Source organism: Thamnophis sirtalis, unplaced genomic scaffold, assembly GCF_051295495.1.
Source record: "Thamnophis sirtalis isolate CommonGarterSnake01/CBP01778 unplaced genomic scaffold, rThaSir2_p1.2 scaffold_4, whole genome shotgun sequence".
Classification (NCBI taxonomy): domain Eukaryota; kingdom Metazoa; phylum Chordata; class Lepidosauria; order Squamata; family Natricidae; genus Thamnophis; species Thamnophis sirtalis.
In genome coordinates, this window is record NW_028261384.1 from 48,879,396 (window position 1) to 48,895,386 (window position 15,991).

The 15,991-nt window shown below is 40.3% G+C and overlaps 1 protein-coding gene across 2 annotated transcripts in view; it reads right to left on the bottom strand.

Moving 5' to 3' along the window:
- NEK10 (NIMA related kinase 10) overlaps positions 1-15,991 on the bottom strand; it is a 163,793-nt gene that overhangs the window by 146,406 nt on the left and 1,396 nt on the right. For both annotated transcript variants that reach the window (XM_087712881.1, XM_087712882.1), the window contains exons 2-8: positions 15,768-15,904; positions 15,216-15,306; positions 14,871-14,931; positions 13,211-13,344; positions 10,490-10,588; positions 4,596-4,680; positions 356-397 (exon numbers count right to left, since the gene is read on the bottom strand). In XM_087712881.1, the coding sequence (XP_087569007.1) occupies positions 356-397; positions 4,596-4,680; positions 10,490-10,588; positions 13,211-13,344; positions 14,871-14,931; positions 15,216-15,277 (483 nt within the window). In that variant the 5' untranslated portion in view covers positions 15,278-15,306; positions 15,768-15,904. The remainder of the gene's footprint in view (positions 1-355; positions 398-4,595; positions 4,681-10,489; positions 10,589-13,210; positions 13,345-14,870; positions 14,932-15,215; positions 15,307-15,767; positions 15,905-15,991) is intronic.

A 15,991-nucleotide genomic window follows, 5' to 3' on the forward strand; every position in this document is an offset into this window, starting at 1 on the left:
TGAAGTTCAGAGCACATTTTATGACCAATTCATGCAAAACTCCACGTAATCCCAAGGGGTACACATACTTTTTCTTGCAATTGTACATTTTATACCAAACTAAATTCTCCTTTAACAATTCATTTATCCCTTTCCCATTCCCAAGGCTAGATTTAGATTTCATAAATATTCTTACCTTTGCTCATCTCAATCTTTTTTATTATCTCAAAAGATGAACAGCCTTTGTTTAGTGAGCCCCTGAAAACAGACTATTTTGTTTGTTTGTTTGTTTAAATTAATTTGCCATCTATCTTACCATGGGGCATCTCTTTTGAAGACTACATATAAAAAACAATTATTTATTTTAGAATGGTACCTGTGCTAAACTGTCAATTCCACCCAGACTGTGAAGAACTTCCTAAAGAAGAAAAAACAAAGGTAAGTATGTCAAATGTATTTCCAATTATACTATTTACTATTTCATTAAATTTAACAGGAAGGGTATGTATGTCCTGCCTACTAAGGAGTTCCATCTGGCAGGACCCAGACAGCATGCCTGTACTGCTATGGCCCGCCCTCTAGAATATCATTTCCTCTGAGATGAGATTGATCTCATTCCTGCTTGACCTCTGAAAAGTCCCTAAAACTAAATCATTTTTCATCAGCCTTGGAGATCCCATGATGAATAAGCTAGATGGCTGTGTGATGTCAAGTGACTGTTCTGTATTCTTGGGTTTTGTCATGGGTCATGACTCAGACACTGAGTTTGACTTTGAAGAAGTCACTCCAGCATAACCTGTAGAGTGTGAGCAATCACAAGATGCAAAGCCAAAGATCATTGAAATAACAATGATATAGTTCAAGCCAGTGAGTGCACCCAGTGAGTGCAGGGAAGAGAAGAGCAGAGACATTCCATCAGGTGTCTTGCCAAGAAAACAGTACATATCTTGACAGTAACAGTTGGTTGTAGCCTAATTTAAGAGGGAATCCTGCAGGAAAACATCCAACTCATCTATGGCTCTTTATGGCATTTGTATGGATTCTGCCTTGAAATTATGACCTTTGGATTGATCTGGTTTTTAGAATCTTGAACTATTTCATATAATTCTTCTTCTACATCATCACCACCATCATCATAGTTGGAAGGGGTTCTTTAGCTCTTCTAGTCCAAACTCCTGCTTTGCAGAGACCCTACACCATTTTGGACAAATGGATGTCCATTCTCTTCTTAAAAGCCTCTGGTGATGGAACCTCCATAACTTCTGTAGGCAAGCCACTGGTTGATAGTTCTCATTGTCAGGATGACAATGATAGTTTGGTTCTCTACTTTATTAGTTTCCATCCATTGTTTCTTGTCTTGCCTTCTGGTGCTTTGGAAACCGTGAATTTGGTTTTTTTTCCATAAGTGCAAAATCTTCCTTTACTCAACATTGGATTTTGTTAGATAGGATCTGTGTTCAAGTCTGTCAAGATCAATCTGGATCTTGGGCCTATCTTCTGGAGTTTGGCTATTCCTGCCAATTTAACGTCATCTGCAAATTCGATGAGCTCTCCTTCTATTCCCTCATATAAATCATTTATGAAGATATTGAAGTATTGGGTCTAAATCAGAACCTTGGAATACCCCACTGCTTATTTCCCTCTATTTAGATGTGCTGTATTTTTGGAGTATAAGACGCACCTTTATCCCTCCCTAAAAGTGGATGAAAATTCAGGTGCATCTTATATAATGAATACAGGCATTATTGGCCTCCTGAACCCTCTGAGCGTCGCATTTTCACCCATCCAGGCCCCCAGAAGCACTATGCAGTAGTCCACATGGCCCATTTTTTTTCCAAAAAGGGATCATTTTTGGGCTCCCAAGCCGTTTCACCCTCCCAGGGTCCCAGAAGGCCACAAAATGAGTGAGTTTTTGGTGAAAACAGGCCCATTTTTAGTGAAAATGGGTCATGTGGAGCACTGCAGAGTGCTTCTGGGGGCCTGGGAGGGAGAAAATGCGATGTGTGGAGAGCTTGAGAGCCAAAAAACAGAGCCATTTTTGGCAAAAGAAATGGATCCATTTTTGGCGAAAGAAATGAACCAATTTTTTGCAAAAATGGGGTGTGTGTAGCACTTCTGAGGATCAGAGAGGGAGAAAATGTAACACAGAGAGGCTAAAAACTATTTCTTTCTTGTTTTCCTCCTGTAAATTTAGGTGCATCTTACAGTCCACTGAGTCTTATAGTCTGAAAAATACAGTAATTCCATTAAGCATTGCTTATTGAACGTGGTTCGTCAGTTAGTTACAAATCCTTCTGGTGGTGATGCTATCTATCCCATATTTTTCTAGCTTATCAAGAAATAGATTGTGGTCCACTTTGTAAAATGTCTTACTGAAATCCAAGTATGATATCCTGTTATATGCTCCTCTTAACAATAAATCATTCAGGCAAGTGTCTGTCAGACACTGTTTTAATTTGCATACTTTGATTATTGTTATTTCTTTTACCTTTAGTAATCTGTAAACTCATCTGGGGGCGAGCATTGTCCACAGTATCTTTTGAATGACTTAGGGAATTGGGGTGTCTGTACTAAGTTCATCTCCTTCCTCTGTGGGTGATCTTAATTGTTATTGATATGAAGCAAGAGATCTAACTGACATCCCCTGCTTTGTGGGGTGCTGCAGGGCTTGGTGCTTGTCTGCACCTTTTTAATATTTACATCAAACAGATGTGATCATGCGTTACCATTGGACAAAATATCATTAGTATACTGATGACACCCAGATATATATACACACATACATACATACATACATACATACATACATACATACATACATACATACATACACACACACACACACACACACACACACACACACACATATATATATATAACTGGGTGTCATCAGTATACTAATGTTATTAAGTTGTATGCTACCTAATAACACTCCCATGTTTTTAGAGATAGGTAAATAAATTTTCTAAGAATTGCTTGTATGAGGAAATGCATTCTTGGAGGAGCATATTAGCAAGGCAGAAACATAGAAGGAATGTGTGCTGATTGAAGCAACCTTGAAGTGCTTGGTACTCAGCTTTATGAATTTCTATGATAACATAACTGATATACATCAAACAATTCTTTCTTGGATATGGTAACAGGAGAAGAGAAGGGAAGTAACTTGAAGTTTGCCAATTAGGAATATAGTGTTCTGTTTTGGAGATTAACCTGGTTCCTTTAAAAATTAGAAGGAACCAGGTTAATCTCCAAAACAGAACACTTCAACAAGAGAATAATTATGGAAGCCATCGAAATAGAGAAACATCTCCACAACATGAATAAACGTGACGATACCGCCCACCTACCAGACATCTGGAAACCAGCCCTAGTCAACAAACGAGCCCCACCCACCACCCAGGCTGTTACAATACGAAACAATAGACTCACAGCCAGCACCAATCAGCACCAATCTACCAATCATGATACAACCACAAAACCAATCATTCCACTTACTGAAACAAATCCAGCACTCCACACCCACCCACCATGTTTTATAGAAAGACAGCAGCTCTTATTACACTTTAAGCCCAAAACCCAGCCTGAAGATGGCGAGTGAGACCTCACTGAAATGTTGCCAAGACAATCTCAATCTTACACAGGAAAAGACCCAAATTCAACAAGACCAGCATGCATGCATGCACGCACGCACGCACGGACACACACACACACACATATTCCCTCTCATTATTTTCTGGAAGGAATTCCTATAGTGCACATTTTAAATAATTACTACAATAAGCCTTGATTATGGGTTTTAAGGCTCTGCATTTGAGTCTATGTTGGCAAACAAAAACTTGGTTTAGACCAGGGGTGTCTAAACCTGCGGGCCAAATTCAGCCTGTGTGGTGCTTAGATCTAGACTCTTGAAACAGTTAAGGACCAGCCCATGATGCCTCTGTCAGTGAAAACAGAGTTTGGGAGGGCTGCACACAGCTCTCCCAAGCTCCATTTTCACTGGCAGAGAAATGCAGGAAGCCGTCACAGCCAAAAATGGAACTCGTGATGCCCATTTTCTATGGTAGAGCGTACCACACCCCCAACACAAATGATGTTGAGCTGGCTACACCCATTCCCCCCACCTCCCCGAGGTCAAACATAACCCTGATGCGCCCTCAATGAAATCAAGCTTGACACCCGTTTAGATCAATTTAGCAGAATTAAAAATCATACTGCTGCTCTTTTACTGCTTTGCTATATTAACTGCTTTGCTGAATTAATTGTTATTTATTTATTGAATAAAGCGCTAAAATGTTTTTAATGCTTTATTCAATTAATTCAATGTAACAAAAAAGAGCTCTTTTTTATGGACATGTACCTTACTGCAACAGTGAAAATAATAAGTTGCTTTAAATTATTTATAGATCTAGAACAATGCTGACAAACTGAAAATGCACTCACCAAATCATTCCAAATTACCATGATAATAATCATAATATAATTTACTAGATTGGACAAATGATATAAGGAACTACTAGAAAAGCCACTGACTTGCATTAATAATTAACTAGTAGTTACACTTGTGTTACAGAATTTAATGCTGATTGTTTTAAGAGGTAAACTAAAGGCAAGCTAACCTGATAGCATGGATCTCTCATTAATAATCTTATACAAATTAAAATTCTTAGAAAATGGACAGATGAAGCTCGGTTAGCCCATTCCCTGCAATAAATAAAAAATAATACCATATATTAGTAACTCTAGGCCAATATATTCTGATTATACAACTTCATATTTTTATAACTAATAGTCAGACAATTACAAACAAGAAAATAGCATCTCATAAACTGAGTTGAGTTGAGTTGAGTTTATTATATTTCTATGCCGCCCTATCCCCCGAAGGGGATTCAGGGCAGCTCACAACCAAATCAGGGAGGGGGGGTACAAATAAGAAAAAAGAACACGAACAAAACAATACCACAATTTAAAACACTCAACAACCATACCATTCGAGGGGGGACAAAAAAACTCATTAGCCCCAGGCCTGTCGGAACAGCCAGGTTTTAAGGGCTTTGCGGAAGGCCTGGAGGGTGGTGAGGGTCCGAATCTCCATGGGGAGCTCGTTCCAAAGGGCCGGAGCAGCCACAGAGAAGGCCCTCCTCCGGGTGGTCGCCAGTCGGCATTGGCCAGTAGATGGAATTCGGAGGAGGCCTAATCTGTGGGATTGGATCCATACAAATAACTTATTCCCAATTATTAAACTTATTTTTAATTAAACTATATGCTGTTTACTATAGTATAAATTTAGAACAAAGTTAAAACAAACCAACAATTTTATTGCTTTTACATTACAAATCAGCTCAATTAACAGCAACACAGACTGAGTCTTTAAATACAATAAAATGTCAAGCTTATAGACCTCAGTTTAATGAGCTCAAGCAACCTTTATATAAAAAACACTTCTGATGAAAAGAGACATTTTCTCTGCAGTGGATCCTAAGTTTTTGAATCAGAGTGATGCAGGAAACCTTCATCCAAATCAATACGAAATATGTTGATTCTAAATTGAGCATTCATTCACTGTTCAATAAATTCATCTCAATAAAACTTACTAAATAGAACTTTTTGAGAATTGTCCTTGGAAATGAATCATTATTAATTTAGGCATCTGCCAAAGCTTGATAGCAAGTGCAAAATTGAATCCAAATATACTATACCAAATAATGGACAAAGTCCATTAACTCAACCTTTTATATATTTCTGGGAAGGAATAAGTGGGATGAATAGATAAGCCACTAAAAAGATTGACAGAAAAAAAAGGGAAGTAGGTATATAGATCAATAATAGCAAGATGAAGACTAAGGGATAGTACAATTTTAATCTCTTGATAGCATGCAAACTGCATCATAATAATGTCATTATGCAAATAAATAAATCACTGCAGAAAACACACTTTGAATGTGACAAGACATTTGAGAGTAACAGATATTTTATACCTGCCACTTCTCCATCCACCATTAAATCAAGATTTCAATAACTTCAACACTCAAGAAAAAAGCAAAAGTGGACTATGTTTGAACTTACCTTATGTGAAAAAAATTCCTCATTTTTATTTTTTTGCAAGTAATTATTTTTAAGTTTTAATTTAACACCTTTAAAATGCAAATAGCTAACTATATGACTGTAAGACACATTTCAATTTATTTTCCTCTCACTCATTCCATCTCAGAAATAGCTGTGATTAAAATGACAGTTCAACTTTATGCTGGCCATCAAGTCAATTTCTAAAAATAATCTAGTAAAAAACAAACGTGGTACTGCGAATAGCAGCAAGTGTAGGATCAAAATGAGTGTTAGCATTCTTGGTTTTTATTTCCCAAATCATTGAATTTTGCCAAACAGTTCTGCAAAAAAAGTTTATCATGGAATATGGCTTTTTCAAACATCTACTTGAAACTATTGGGTGAGATCATCCAATACCATGGGATGAGGTACCATCAGTATTTAGATGAAACTCAGCTCTACATCTACATCTCTGGTCATCAAAGTGATATTGTGCCTGCTCCTTTGCAGTACTGGGCTATGAGAGTCTGGATGGGAAACAAGAACTTTCATTTGAATCTTAATAAGATAGAGTTGCTATGAGAGCGGGAAATCTCAACATCTAGTTGTTTATCATCTTTAGTTCTGAATGGGGTTGCACTACCCCAGGAAAGACCTGGCTAGAAATTTGAGGATTATCTAACTCTTGCTTGAAGAGCAGAGGATAATCCTGATTTAGGAGGGCCTTTATGCAATTTTGCAATGTGTGCCAGTTGTGCTATCTGATCATGAAGCCTGAACACAGTCATTCTTATCTAATCATCTCTCAGTTGGATTGCTGCAATGCCCTCTACCCTTGAAGAGTATTCACAGTATTCAGAAGCTACAGCTGGTGCAAAATGCAATGGTGTGGACAGTTCTGGAGTTCCCTAAGGTGACATATAACACCATTGTTGTTCCCTCTGCATTGATTATCTGTCTGGTTTTAGATCAAATTCAAAGTATTGATCATCATCTTTAAAGACCCTTATTGCATGGGTCTAGGTTATCTGAACAGCTATCTTGCCCCAATAGAATTATCTTGCCCCACATGGGAAGGGGCTTATTGTGAACCCCACCTATTAAAGAATTTCATCTGGTGAGGTCAACTAGAAGAGCCTTGTCCATTGTGGCTTCTGCACTGCGGAACACCATCTGAGGTAAGATTGAATTGAATTGAATTTCCTTTATTTGTATGCCACCCTTTTCCCTGGGGGGACTCAGGGCGGCTCACAATTCAAAAAGGGAGGGGGGGAAAGACAAACAGTATTCCAATATGGAAACAATACAACATATTAAAAGAGAGCACAACAGTCACACAATTCGGGTGGGGTTGGAATCTTAACCCCAGGCCAGCCGGGACAGCCAGATCTTCAAAGCGGCGCGGAAGGATTGGAGGGTGGTGAGGGTCCGAATCTCCACGGGGAGTTCGTTCCAAAGGGTCGGAGCAGCCACCGAGAAGGCTCTCCTCCGGGTAGTTGCCAGTTTGCACTGGCTAGTAGATGGAATTCGGAGGCCTAATCGATGCGATCGTATCGGTCTAGTGGAGGTAATTGGCAGTAGGCGGTCTCTCAAATACCCAGGCCCACTACCATGAAGGGCTTTATAGGTGATAAGTAGCACCTTGAAGCGCACCCGGAGATCGACAGGCAGCCAGTGCAGCTCGCGGAGGATAGGTGTAACGTGGGTGAAGCGAGGTGCACCCACAATCGCTCGCGCAGCCGCATTCTGGACTAGCTGAAGTCGCCGAATGCTCTTCAAGGGCAGCCCCATGTAGAGCACATTGCAGTATTCCAGCCTAGAGGTCACAAGGGCATGAGTGACTGTTGTGAGGGCCTCCCGGTTCAGGTAGGGACGCAACTGGTGTACCAGGCGAACCTGGGCAAATGCCCCCCTGGTCACAGCTGACAAATGATGTTCGAAGGTCAGCTGTGGGCCCAGGAGGACTCCCAAGTTGCGAACCCTGTCTGAGGGGCGTATAATTTGACCCCCCCCAGCCTGAGAGATGGAACACTTGGTCAATTCGCGGGAGGGAAACACAGCAGCCACTCGGTCTTTTCTGGATTGAGCACAAGCTTGTTGACCCCCATCCAGTCTTTAACAGCCTCCAGACCCTGGCTCATCACATCCATCGCTTCGTTGAGTTGGCACAGGGCGGACAGATACAACTGGGTATCGTCCGCGTATTGGTGGTATTTTATCCCGTGCCGTCGAATGATCTCACCCAGCGGTTTCATGTAGATGTTGAAAAGTAAGGGGGACAGGACCGAACCCTGCAGCACCCCATACGTTAGGGGCCTAGGGGTCGATCTCTGCTCCCCAACTAACACCGACTGCGACCTGTCCGAGAGGTAGGAGGAGAACCACTGTAGAACAGCGCCTCCCACCCCCACCTCCCGCAGTTGTCGCAGAAGGATACCATGGTCGATGGTATCGAAAGCCGCTGAGAGGTCAAGGAGCACCAGGATGGAGGCGTGGCCTCCATCCCTGGCTCTCCAAAGATCATCGGTCAATGCGACCAAAGCGGTTTCTGTGCTGCAGCCAGGTCTGAAGCCTGACTGGAAAGGATCAAGATAACTGGCTTCCTCCAAGGACCGCTGGAGCTGAAAGGCCACCACCTTCTCAACAACCTTCCCCACAAAGGGGAGGTTGGAGACCGGACGATAGTTATTTAAAACAGCTGGATCCAAGGATGGTTTCTTCAGGAGGGGTCTCACCACCGCCACCTTTAAAGCGGGGGGAAAGACCCCCTCCCGAAGAGAGGCGGTAACAACCGCCTGGATCCAGCCTCGTGTCACCTCTCTGCTGTTGACAACCAGCCAGGAGGGGCACGGGTCCAGCACACATGTGGAGGCTCCTACAGCTCTCATCGCCTTGTCCACATCCTCAGGGGTAACAGCCTGAAACTCAACCCAGCGATGGCTTACCAGATCATCCCTTAGTGCCTCGGCTGGTTCTGCAGAATTGGAGTCCAGGTCCGCCCGGAACCGAGCAACCTTGTCTGCGAGGAACTGGACGTAATCCTCAGCCCTACCCTGCAGCGGATCGCCCGTATCCCTCCTATTTAGGAGGGAACGGGTTATCTTAAACAGGGCGGCTGGGCGCGACTCAGCAGACGCAACCAGAGAGGCAATGTATGTTTTCTTAGCTGTCCTAATTGCCCGAATGTACTCTCTGGTGCAGGTTGTTAAACGTGCTCGGTTCGGTTCGGATTTACTGGTCCTCCATAAGTGCTCTAGGCGTCTCCTTTGGCGCTTCCTCTCCTGGAGTTCCTCAGTAAACCAAGGAGCCCTCCGGGATCCACTGCCTCGGAGCGGCCGTAGAGGCGCAATCCGGTTAAGAGACTTCGTCGCTGCCAAGTGCCAGGCAGCAACCAGTCTCTCTGCCGGACTGCGGGCGAGAGTATCAGGAATAACCCCAAGTTCCGTCTGGAACCCCAAAGGGTCCATAAGTCGCCTGGGGCGGAACCACCTGGTCGGCTCCTCCTCCCTACAGTGGGGGTTTGGTCTCCGAAAGTCAAGCCTCAATAGGTAGTGGTCTGACCATGACAGGGGCAAGATCTCACTACCCCTCAGACCAAGATCACAATTCCACTGCTCCGAGAGGAATACGAGGTCGAGTGTGTGACCCGCTGAGTGGGTCGGTCCTCGGATTACTTGGGTCAAGCCCATGGTTGTCATGGAAGCCATGAACTCCTGCGCTCCGTCAGAGTGACCACCGACCGAAGGCAGATTGAAATCGCCCAGAACCATAAGTCTGGGGAACTCAACTGCCAGCTCGGCTATCGACTCGAGGAGCGAGGGGATCTACTCCCACTCCTCTGGGGTTCCGAAAGGGCCTAAAAAAATTAGTTTTGCTGGTTACTTTGGGACTCTGATTGGGGGCTTTTCTTGCTGGAGATGGTTGTCAGAATAAAACGAAAACCTCACCTTCATTTTGTCTTTCTCTTTGGTCTTAGTTCATATGCAACATGTTGAATTCTAATTGTTTCTATATTTATCTTTCTTTTCACATGTAAATGAAATGAGCAACACAGAATTTAATAAATAAATAAATACACTGCAACCTTCTTGGAGCTATCTAGAAACTGGTCAAATAAAGGAGAGTAAAACCTCTCATAAAACTTAGTAACATGACTTCCTTTCATTACTGAAAATCAAAACATAATGCAATTCAAGAATGAATAAATATTAAAATGAAGTTTTACTATCAAATATCTATAAATTATTATTTCTAACTATTTATGCTACAGTCGTCTATCAACCTGTTCCAATTAATTACTAACATATGAGTATCCATATATAGACATGCCTATACGGTAGACAAATACCACAGAATCAATGGTGTATCTAATTATATAAATTTATATATTTTAAAAACCCAAAACCTCTTCAATTTTTCAGACAAATACTTGTCTTTAACAAGTATACATATAGTCTATATTTCTTACCTGCAAATAAGCCGGTTTTTAACCAAAGCTACAAAGATATCTTGAAATAACTTGTGCTGTGGATGTTGACTAAAATTTCTTTCATTCTTGTAATTCATACTAAAGACACAAAGGCAAACCAGATATCGCAAAAGGTTCAAATCAGAGTACGAAAAGCATTATAAAAATATCAATTACAGAAAATATATAGTCCATTCCAACCAATACCTGAAGTAAAACACCCTACAATCATATTGCAGGTCAGGTATGGACTCATTGCTTAGTCTCAGGGGAAACACCAGCAGTGTCACTCCCTCTTCCTTCAATATTGCAACTATCTTTAATGCTGTGTACTGTAGGAACTGTCATATATGCCTATTGGAAAATAGCAATAGCAATAGCAGTTAGACTTATATACCGCTTCATAGGGCTTTCAGCCCTCTCTAAGCGGTTTACAGAGTCAGCATATCGCCCCCAACAATCCGGGTCCTCATTTTACCCACCTCGGAAGGATGGAAGGCTGAGTCAACCCTGAGCCGGTGAGATTTGAACAGCAGAACTGCAGTCAGCTGAAGTAGCCTGCAGTGCTGCATTTAACCACTACGCCACCTCACCACCTGAAATATGACTGACTCTGGCCTCACCAATTTAAGGGTTGGTAATACAACCATCCATTTGTCCCAAGATACCATTTAGCCAGCTACAGAAATATGCACAACTTTCCTGTCAATCTTATGTCTGCTAATAACTCCAGTCCCTTGACTATCAAATAAAGGCAATACAGGTAATTCTCGACTTATGGTCATAATGGAGTCTTTACTTACCCCACCAACTCCTGCTCTCCAAGATGCAGTCGTTAAACAATTGTGGGTGGTTAAGTGGAGGAGGGTGTGTGTCATGGGTGGGAAAGGCTCCTGGATGCCTGCCACAGGCCCAGACCTGTACAAGGCATCCCAAAGTCTCCTCCAGCCCATGACACCTCATGTTTTGCTTCCTACCACAACCACAGCCTTTTGACCTGCTTCACCTCTGGTTCCTGGTGGATGTTTTCCCACCAGGTTCCCACATGCCTTCCTCTCCACTGAGTCACTGCAGGGCCTAGGTGTCCTCCTCATCCCCTCATCACAATTCAATGCAGCTGTGTCAAAAAGGTAGCCACTTTCGGTTCAACAACAAACAAATTCATTCTGTTTCCATAAGCCAATCTGTGCAATGCTGCGGAAAGCTCTGAAACTTTTCAGCCCTGGAGGCGATCTTGATCTTCAGTGGATGGGCATGCTGTGGGAAATGGGAGGGGAGTTGGATGGAGACAGGGTAAGATGTATAGCCATAACAACATTATTTTCCCTGGGAGTCAAGGACGTTCACCTGTACCTGGAGAGGCGTAACTGGGAAACAACTCCAGTTGGGATGATGACCTTATTGGTCCATGTGATGGGCATGTGGGTGCAGGGGAAGAGACTTTGACTTCACTTTGGGGCCTTTCAGTTTCGGCTTTTCCCAAATGTGCCAATATGACATCTCTAATAAAATGGAACTGCAAGGAAAATGCCTGCCTTGGAGTTTTATTTCTGTTGGGAGTGTTATTTGGAATCTTAGCTTTCTGTTGTGGTGCACAAACTACATTAGGAAACCAGAACAAATCTCTGTGTCCCTGGGCCACATAGAAATGTTCCAGAAATGGCTGCCTTTCCAGCCTGACTGCATTGAATTGTGGTCATTCAGAAAATAGTGGTCACTTCAGGGATTGCACTACATGGGCCAGCAAGATTGTGATCCATTCTGCTTTCCTAACTAGGTCTGCACAGCACTCCAAAAGCCCGTATCATTGCACTGACCACATCAGGGAAGCAGAGCAGGTTCAAGACCTCTCAAGACAACTGAGAATGATGTGGGGAGTTAAGTGGGAGGCAACACAGCATTCCTGTGGTTTGTGATAACGGAAAATAACCATGAGGCCATTTGTAACTGGAACCAGGTCATAAATAGCTTTGGGGGAGGCTGCTATAAATCTGAATGGTGGTTGAGTGATTAGTAGTAAGTCAATGTCTACCTGCATTAAATCTCTTTTTTTCTTGTTGCGCAGTGGGGCAGGAACACTTTTTTATTCATAATGTGCCATTTGTAGAATAGAATAAATATCATTCAATCAAGATCATTTTATAAATGGTCACTGAAAATATATTTTCCATATGAATTCATATATTTATATATATATAAATTTTCACATTACTTAAAACTATAGAAATTCTACATTGCCTTCCATATGTGAGGCATCAATAGATTAATACAACAGTTATGCCTTAAATTCAGGTATCAGGAATAAGAATACTTAGTACATCACTGTTCTAAGAAGCTCTAGAATAGGAATGGACAACTTTTTCAGGCCAAAATCTCCCTTGGCCTTTCTAATAATGTGCCAAAAATAGTGGGAGGGCTAAAAAAAAAAAGCTAAATTGGACTTCATTAAATAAAAATTATACAGTAGTCATATACATATGACTATTAGTATTTAATACTTTTCCCTTGTGTCATACAAACAATTCCAAGTTAGCAATAACTTCTGGAAGCTGCTGAAAACTTTATAAAGTTCTTTAATGTATTCAATGCTGTACTTTAATTATAACCAAACCTTTTGGAAATCTCATTCTCAAGTTTGTATAAATGCTTGAGAATAAAGTTAAAAAATATTGAAAGTAAATGGATACAAATACAATAACAATTAATTTCAATACATTATACCTGAAGTTTTCCAGTTCAACAGCTTCAGCAGATTCTTCCCATTGACCTCTATATTTCTCTTTGCAAGAGTTGCTAGAATATTGTTCAGACTTGGTCATATTATTATTAATATTTTCAAAGTTAAGGGCTGGCAACTGCAAATGCAAAACAGGGTTGACTGTTAAGTAAATTACTTAATACAACAAAAATAATATCAATGATTGTCACTCGAATTCCATAACAATTATGGTAATAATGATATCTTAAATATATATAACTGATACAATTATTATCATTCCCCTGTATTTAAGTCACTGATATTTGTTTAGATTATTTTTATACACAGACACCCAGAAATACACAAACACACAATTTGGATTGTTGGAGGAAAATGCCAATAAATTAAGAGCATTTAGCAAAGATCAAAGAGAGCAGCTTCAATAAACTTCAACGTAGAATTTTACTTTGAAGTCTGCCAATTAGCTCTGGAGGACAAAAGACTATACAGTAACATACAACCTGCTCACTGTAGAACTCTAGATAATTCTTGCTAGGTGGTCTGAGCCTAATAGCCTGAAAATATGGAAGCTAAGCTGCAGCCTTGCCTTTAGACTTTATCTATGTATAGTATTTCATACATTTATGTAGCATACATTTATGTGCATCTCGCACAACAAAATAATCAAAAGCATAACAAAAACCATTAAAAAAATAAAAATGTAATTGTGAGACATGCATCCAATTTCACCAGCAATACAGCCACTGAGCAGGCTCCATGACCACCTTAGGCCAGATGGCAAAGCCATGTTTTCAGGACCTTCCAGAGGATTACAAAGATCAGGGCCAATTTGACCGCAGGGGAAATGATGTTTTAAAAGGCAGAAAAGGCTCTTCTCCTGGGTCCCATCAAATAGTATCCTTTGTGATCAGATTCCACAACTTGCTCTTCCTGTCAGATTTCATGGGATGGAATAGATATAAGTCGAGAAAAGTGTTCCCTCAAATAAGTTAATCTTACGGTATAGGGCTGAAATCCATAGATCATTACCAGCACCTTGAACTGAACCAAAAAGCAATCTACCTATCAATCAGTCCAGCCTTAATGTGATAAAACAGAAGAGACGGAGCTTCCCATGTTGATCTTCCTGAACAGAAAGCTGAAAATATGTAGAAATACTGGGGACAGTACTTTTATGTAATCCCTTGTGGGTATGTCAAATATCTACAACAGAGTTCTGTTTCACTAATGGATCTATTTCACAAATCCATTTAAATCTAATCTAAGCAATACTGTCTCTTAGGATTCAATTCTAGTTCAATCAGTGTTTTTGGAATTTATACTACCTCATATTTTCAAAACTCTTAATGAAAACTGCTCTGGCTAGAAATATGAAGCATTGAAACCCAAGACAGACATGAAATGATATTATCTAAAACTCTCAAAATCTTTTACTTATGATCAAACAAAATACTAAAGCAGCACAAAAGCAAACAGAACACAAAAAACACAAAATAATTCATTATAAAACATAAGCATTTAGAAAACCTCACTGACTTCATTCTATGCAATTCATTCCATTTATTAGAGGAACTTACAAGCATATTGAAACCATGGAACTCACTGTACAAGATTTTCTTTTTTAAAAACATTGATTCAAATTATAGCAATTTGGAGAAGTACCTTTTGCTTGCTAGACTGGACATTTAGAAAGGCCAGAAGCCTTTTAAGATCAGAATAATCCCTAGGAGGAAATAAATTATATACTTGTTAACAATATATAATTACCATATCATTATGAAATGTAATTTTATCCATGCTGTTCTGTAGAAAAAGAACTTTCTAATGCATCTTTCTATAATCGCCTATCTCTGTCCACATTTATATAGGCTTGTCAACCACAGCTATTTCTGTCAAACTTGGTGACCAGAGAAACAGTAACCATGTAACACAATGTTCAGACTACTTTATTTAACTGCTGGTACAAATGCAGGAAATATTGCTGACATTTAGTGAAAAGTACTATACCTTTGAGATTTAGTATCTGCTGCCTTTTCTCTGGTCTTCACCTTCTTGAGTTGATCAGGCATTTTATACCCTCAAGGAATCAGAATTAATTCTTAGAGGAAACAAATGTAAAAAATAATATTGGTTCGTGGACATTTGAAGAACAATGGGAATATAATTTCAGCAACTGGAGGAAAAGAAACAGCTGGTTGAAAAAGTAATATATAATAAAACCTATGCTAAAATATCAGCTCATGAAATCATATCTAAGTAGAATTTATTTTACCTTTGGATTTTAAGTAGTACATCAGGTTGTTTATTTATTGTAAGATTTAGATTATACTTTTCCTTTAAAGGTAGAAAAAAACACACATGGAGACTTTTTAAAACTAACTGCCATTAACAGAAATTCTGTGAGATATGCTGGGTTGAAAAACATCTGCTAAAATGCTCCGAGCATATTTCCCTATATAAATACAGACTAAAACCTGTGTTTGTTTGATCCCAATCCAACAGTTTAACCATTACAACATACAGTATATGCTTTCATTTTACGAGTTCATTTTAAGATACCTCTCCATTTTGAGCAGTGGTTTCTAATGTAGAATGGCAGGGGTTGCAACAAGCCCGCAAGGAATTCAGATGTGGAGAGCACAGAATTAGTTGAGCAGATCTTGTAGTTTGAATGTTAAATCTTCTTTCATTGATTTCTGCAGAAAAAAGTCAACAGTCTGCAGGAGATATACATAACTATTGGCCATATCTATTACATTTTTAAAAAAGGCAACATTCTACAA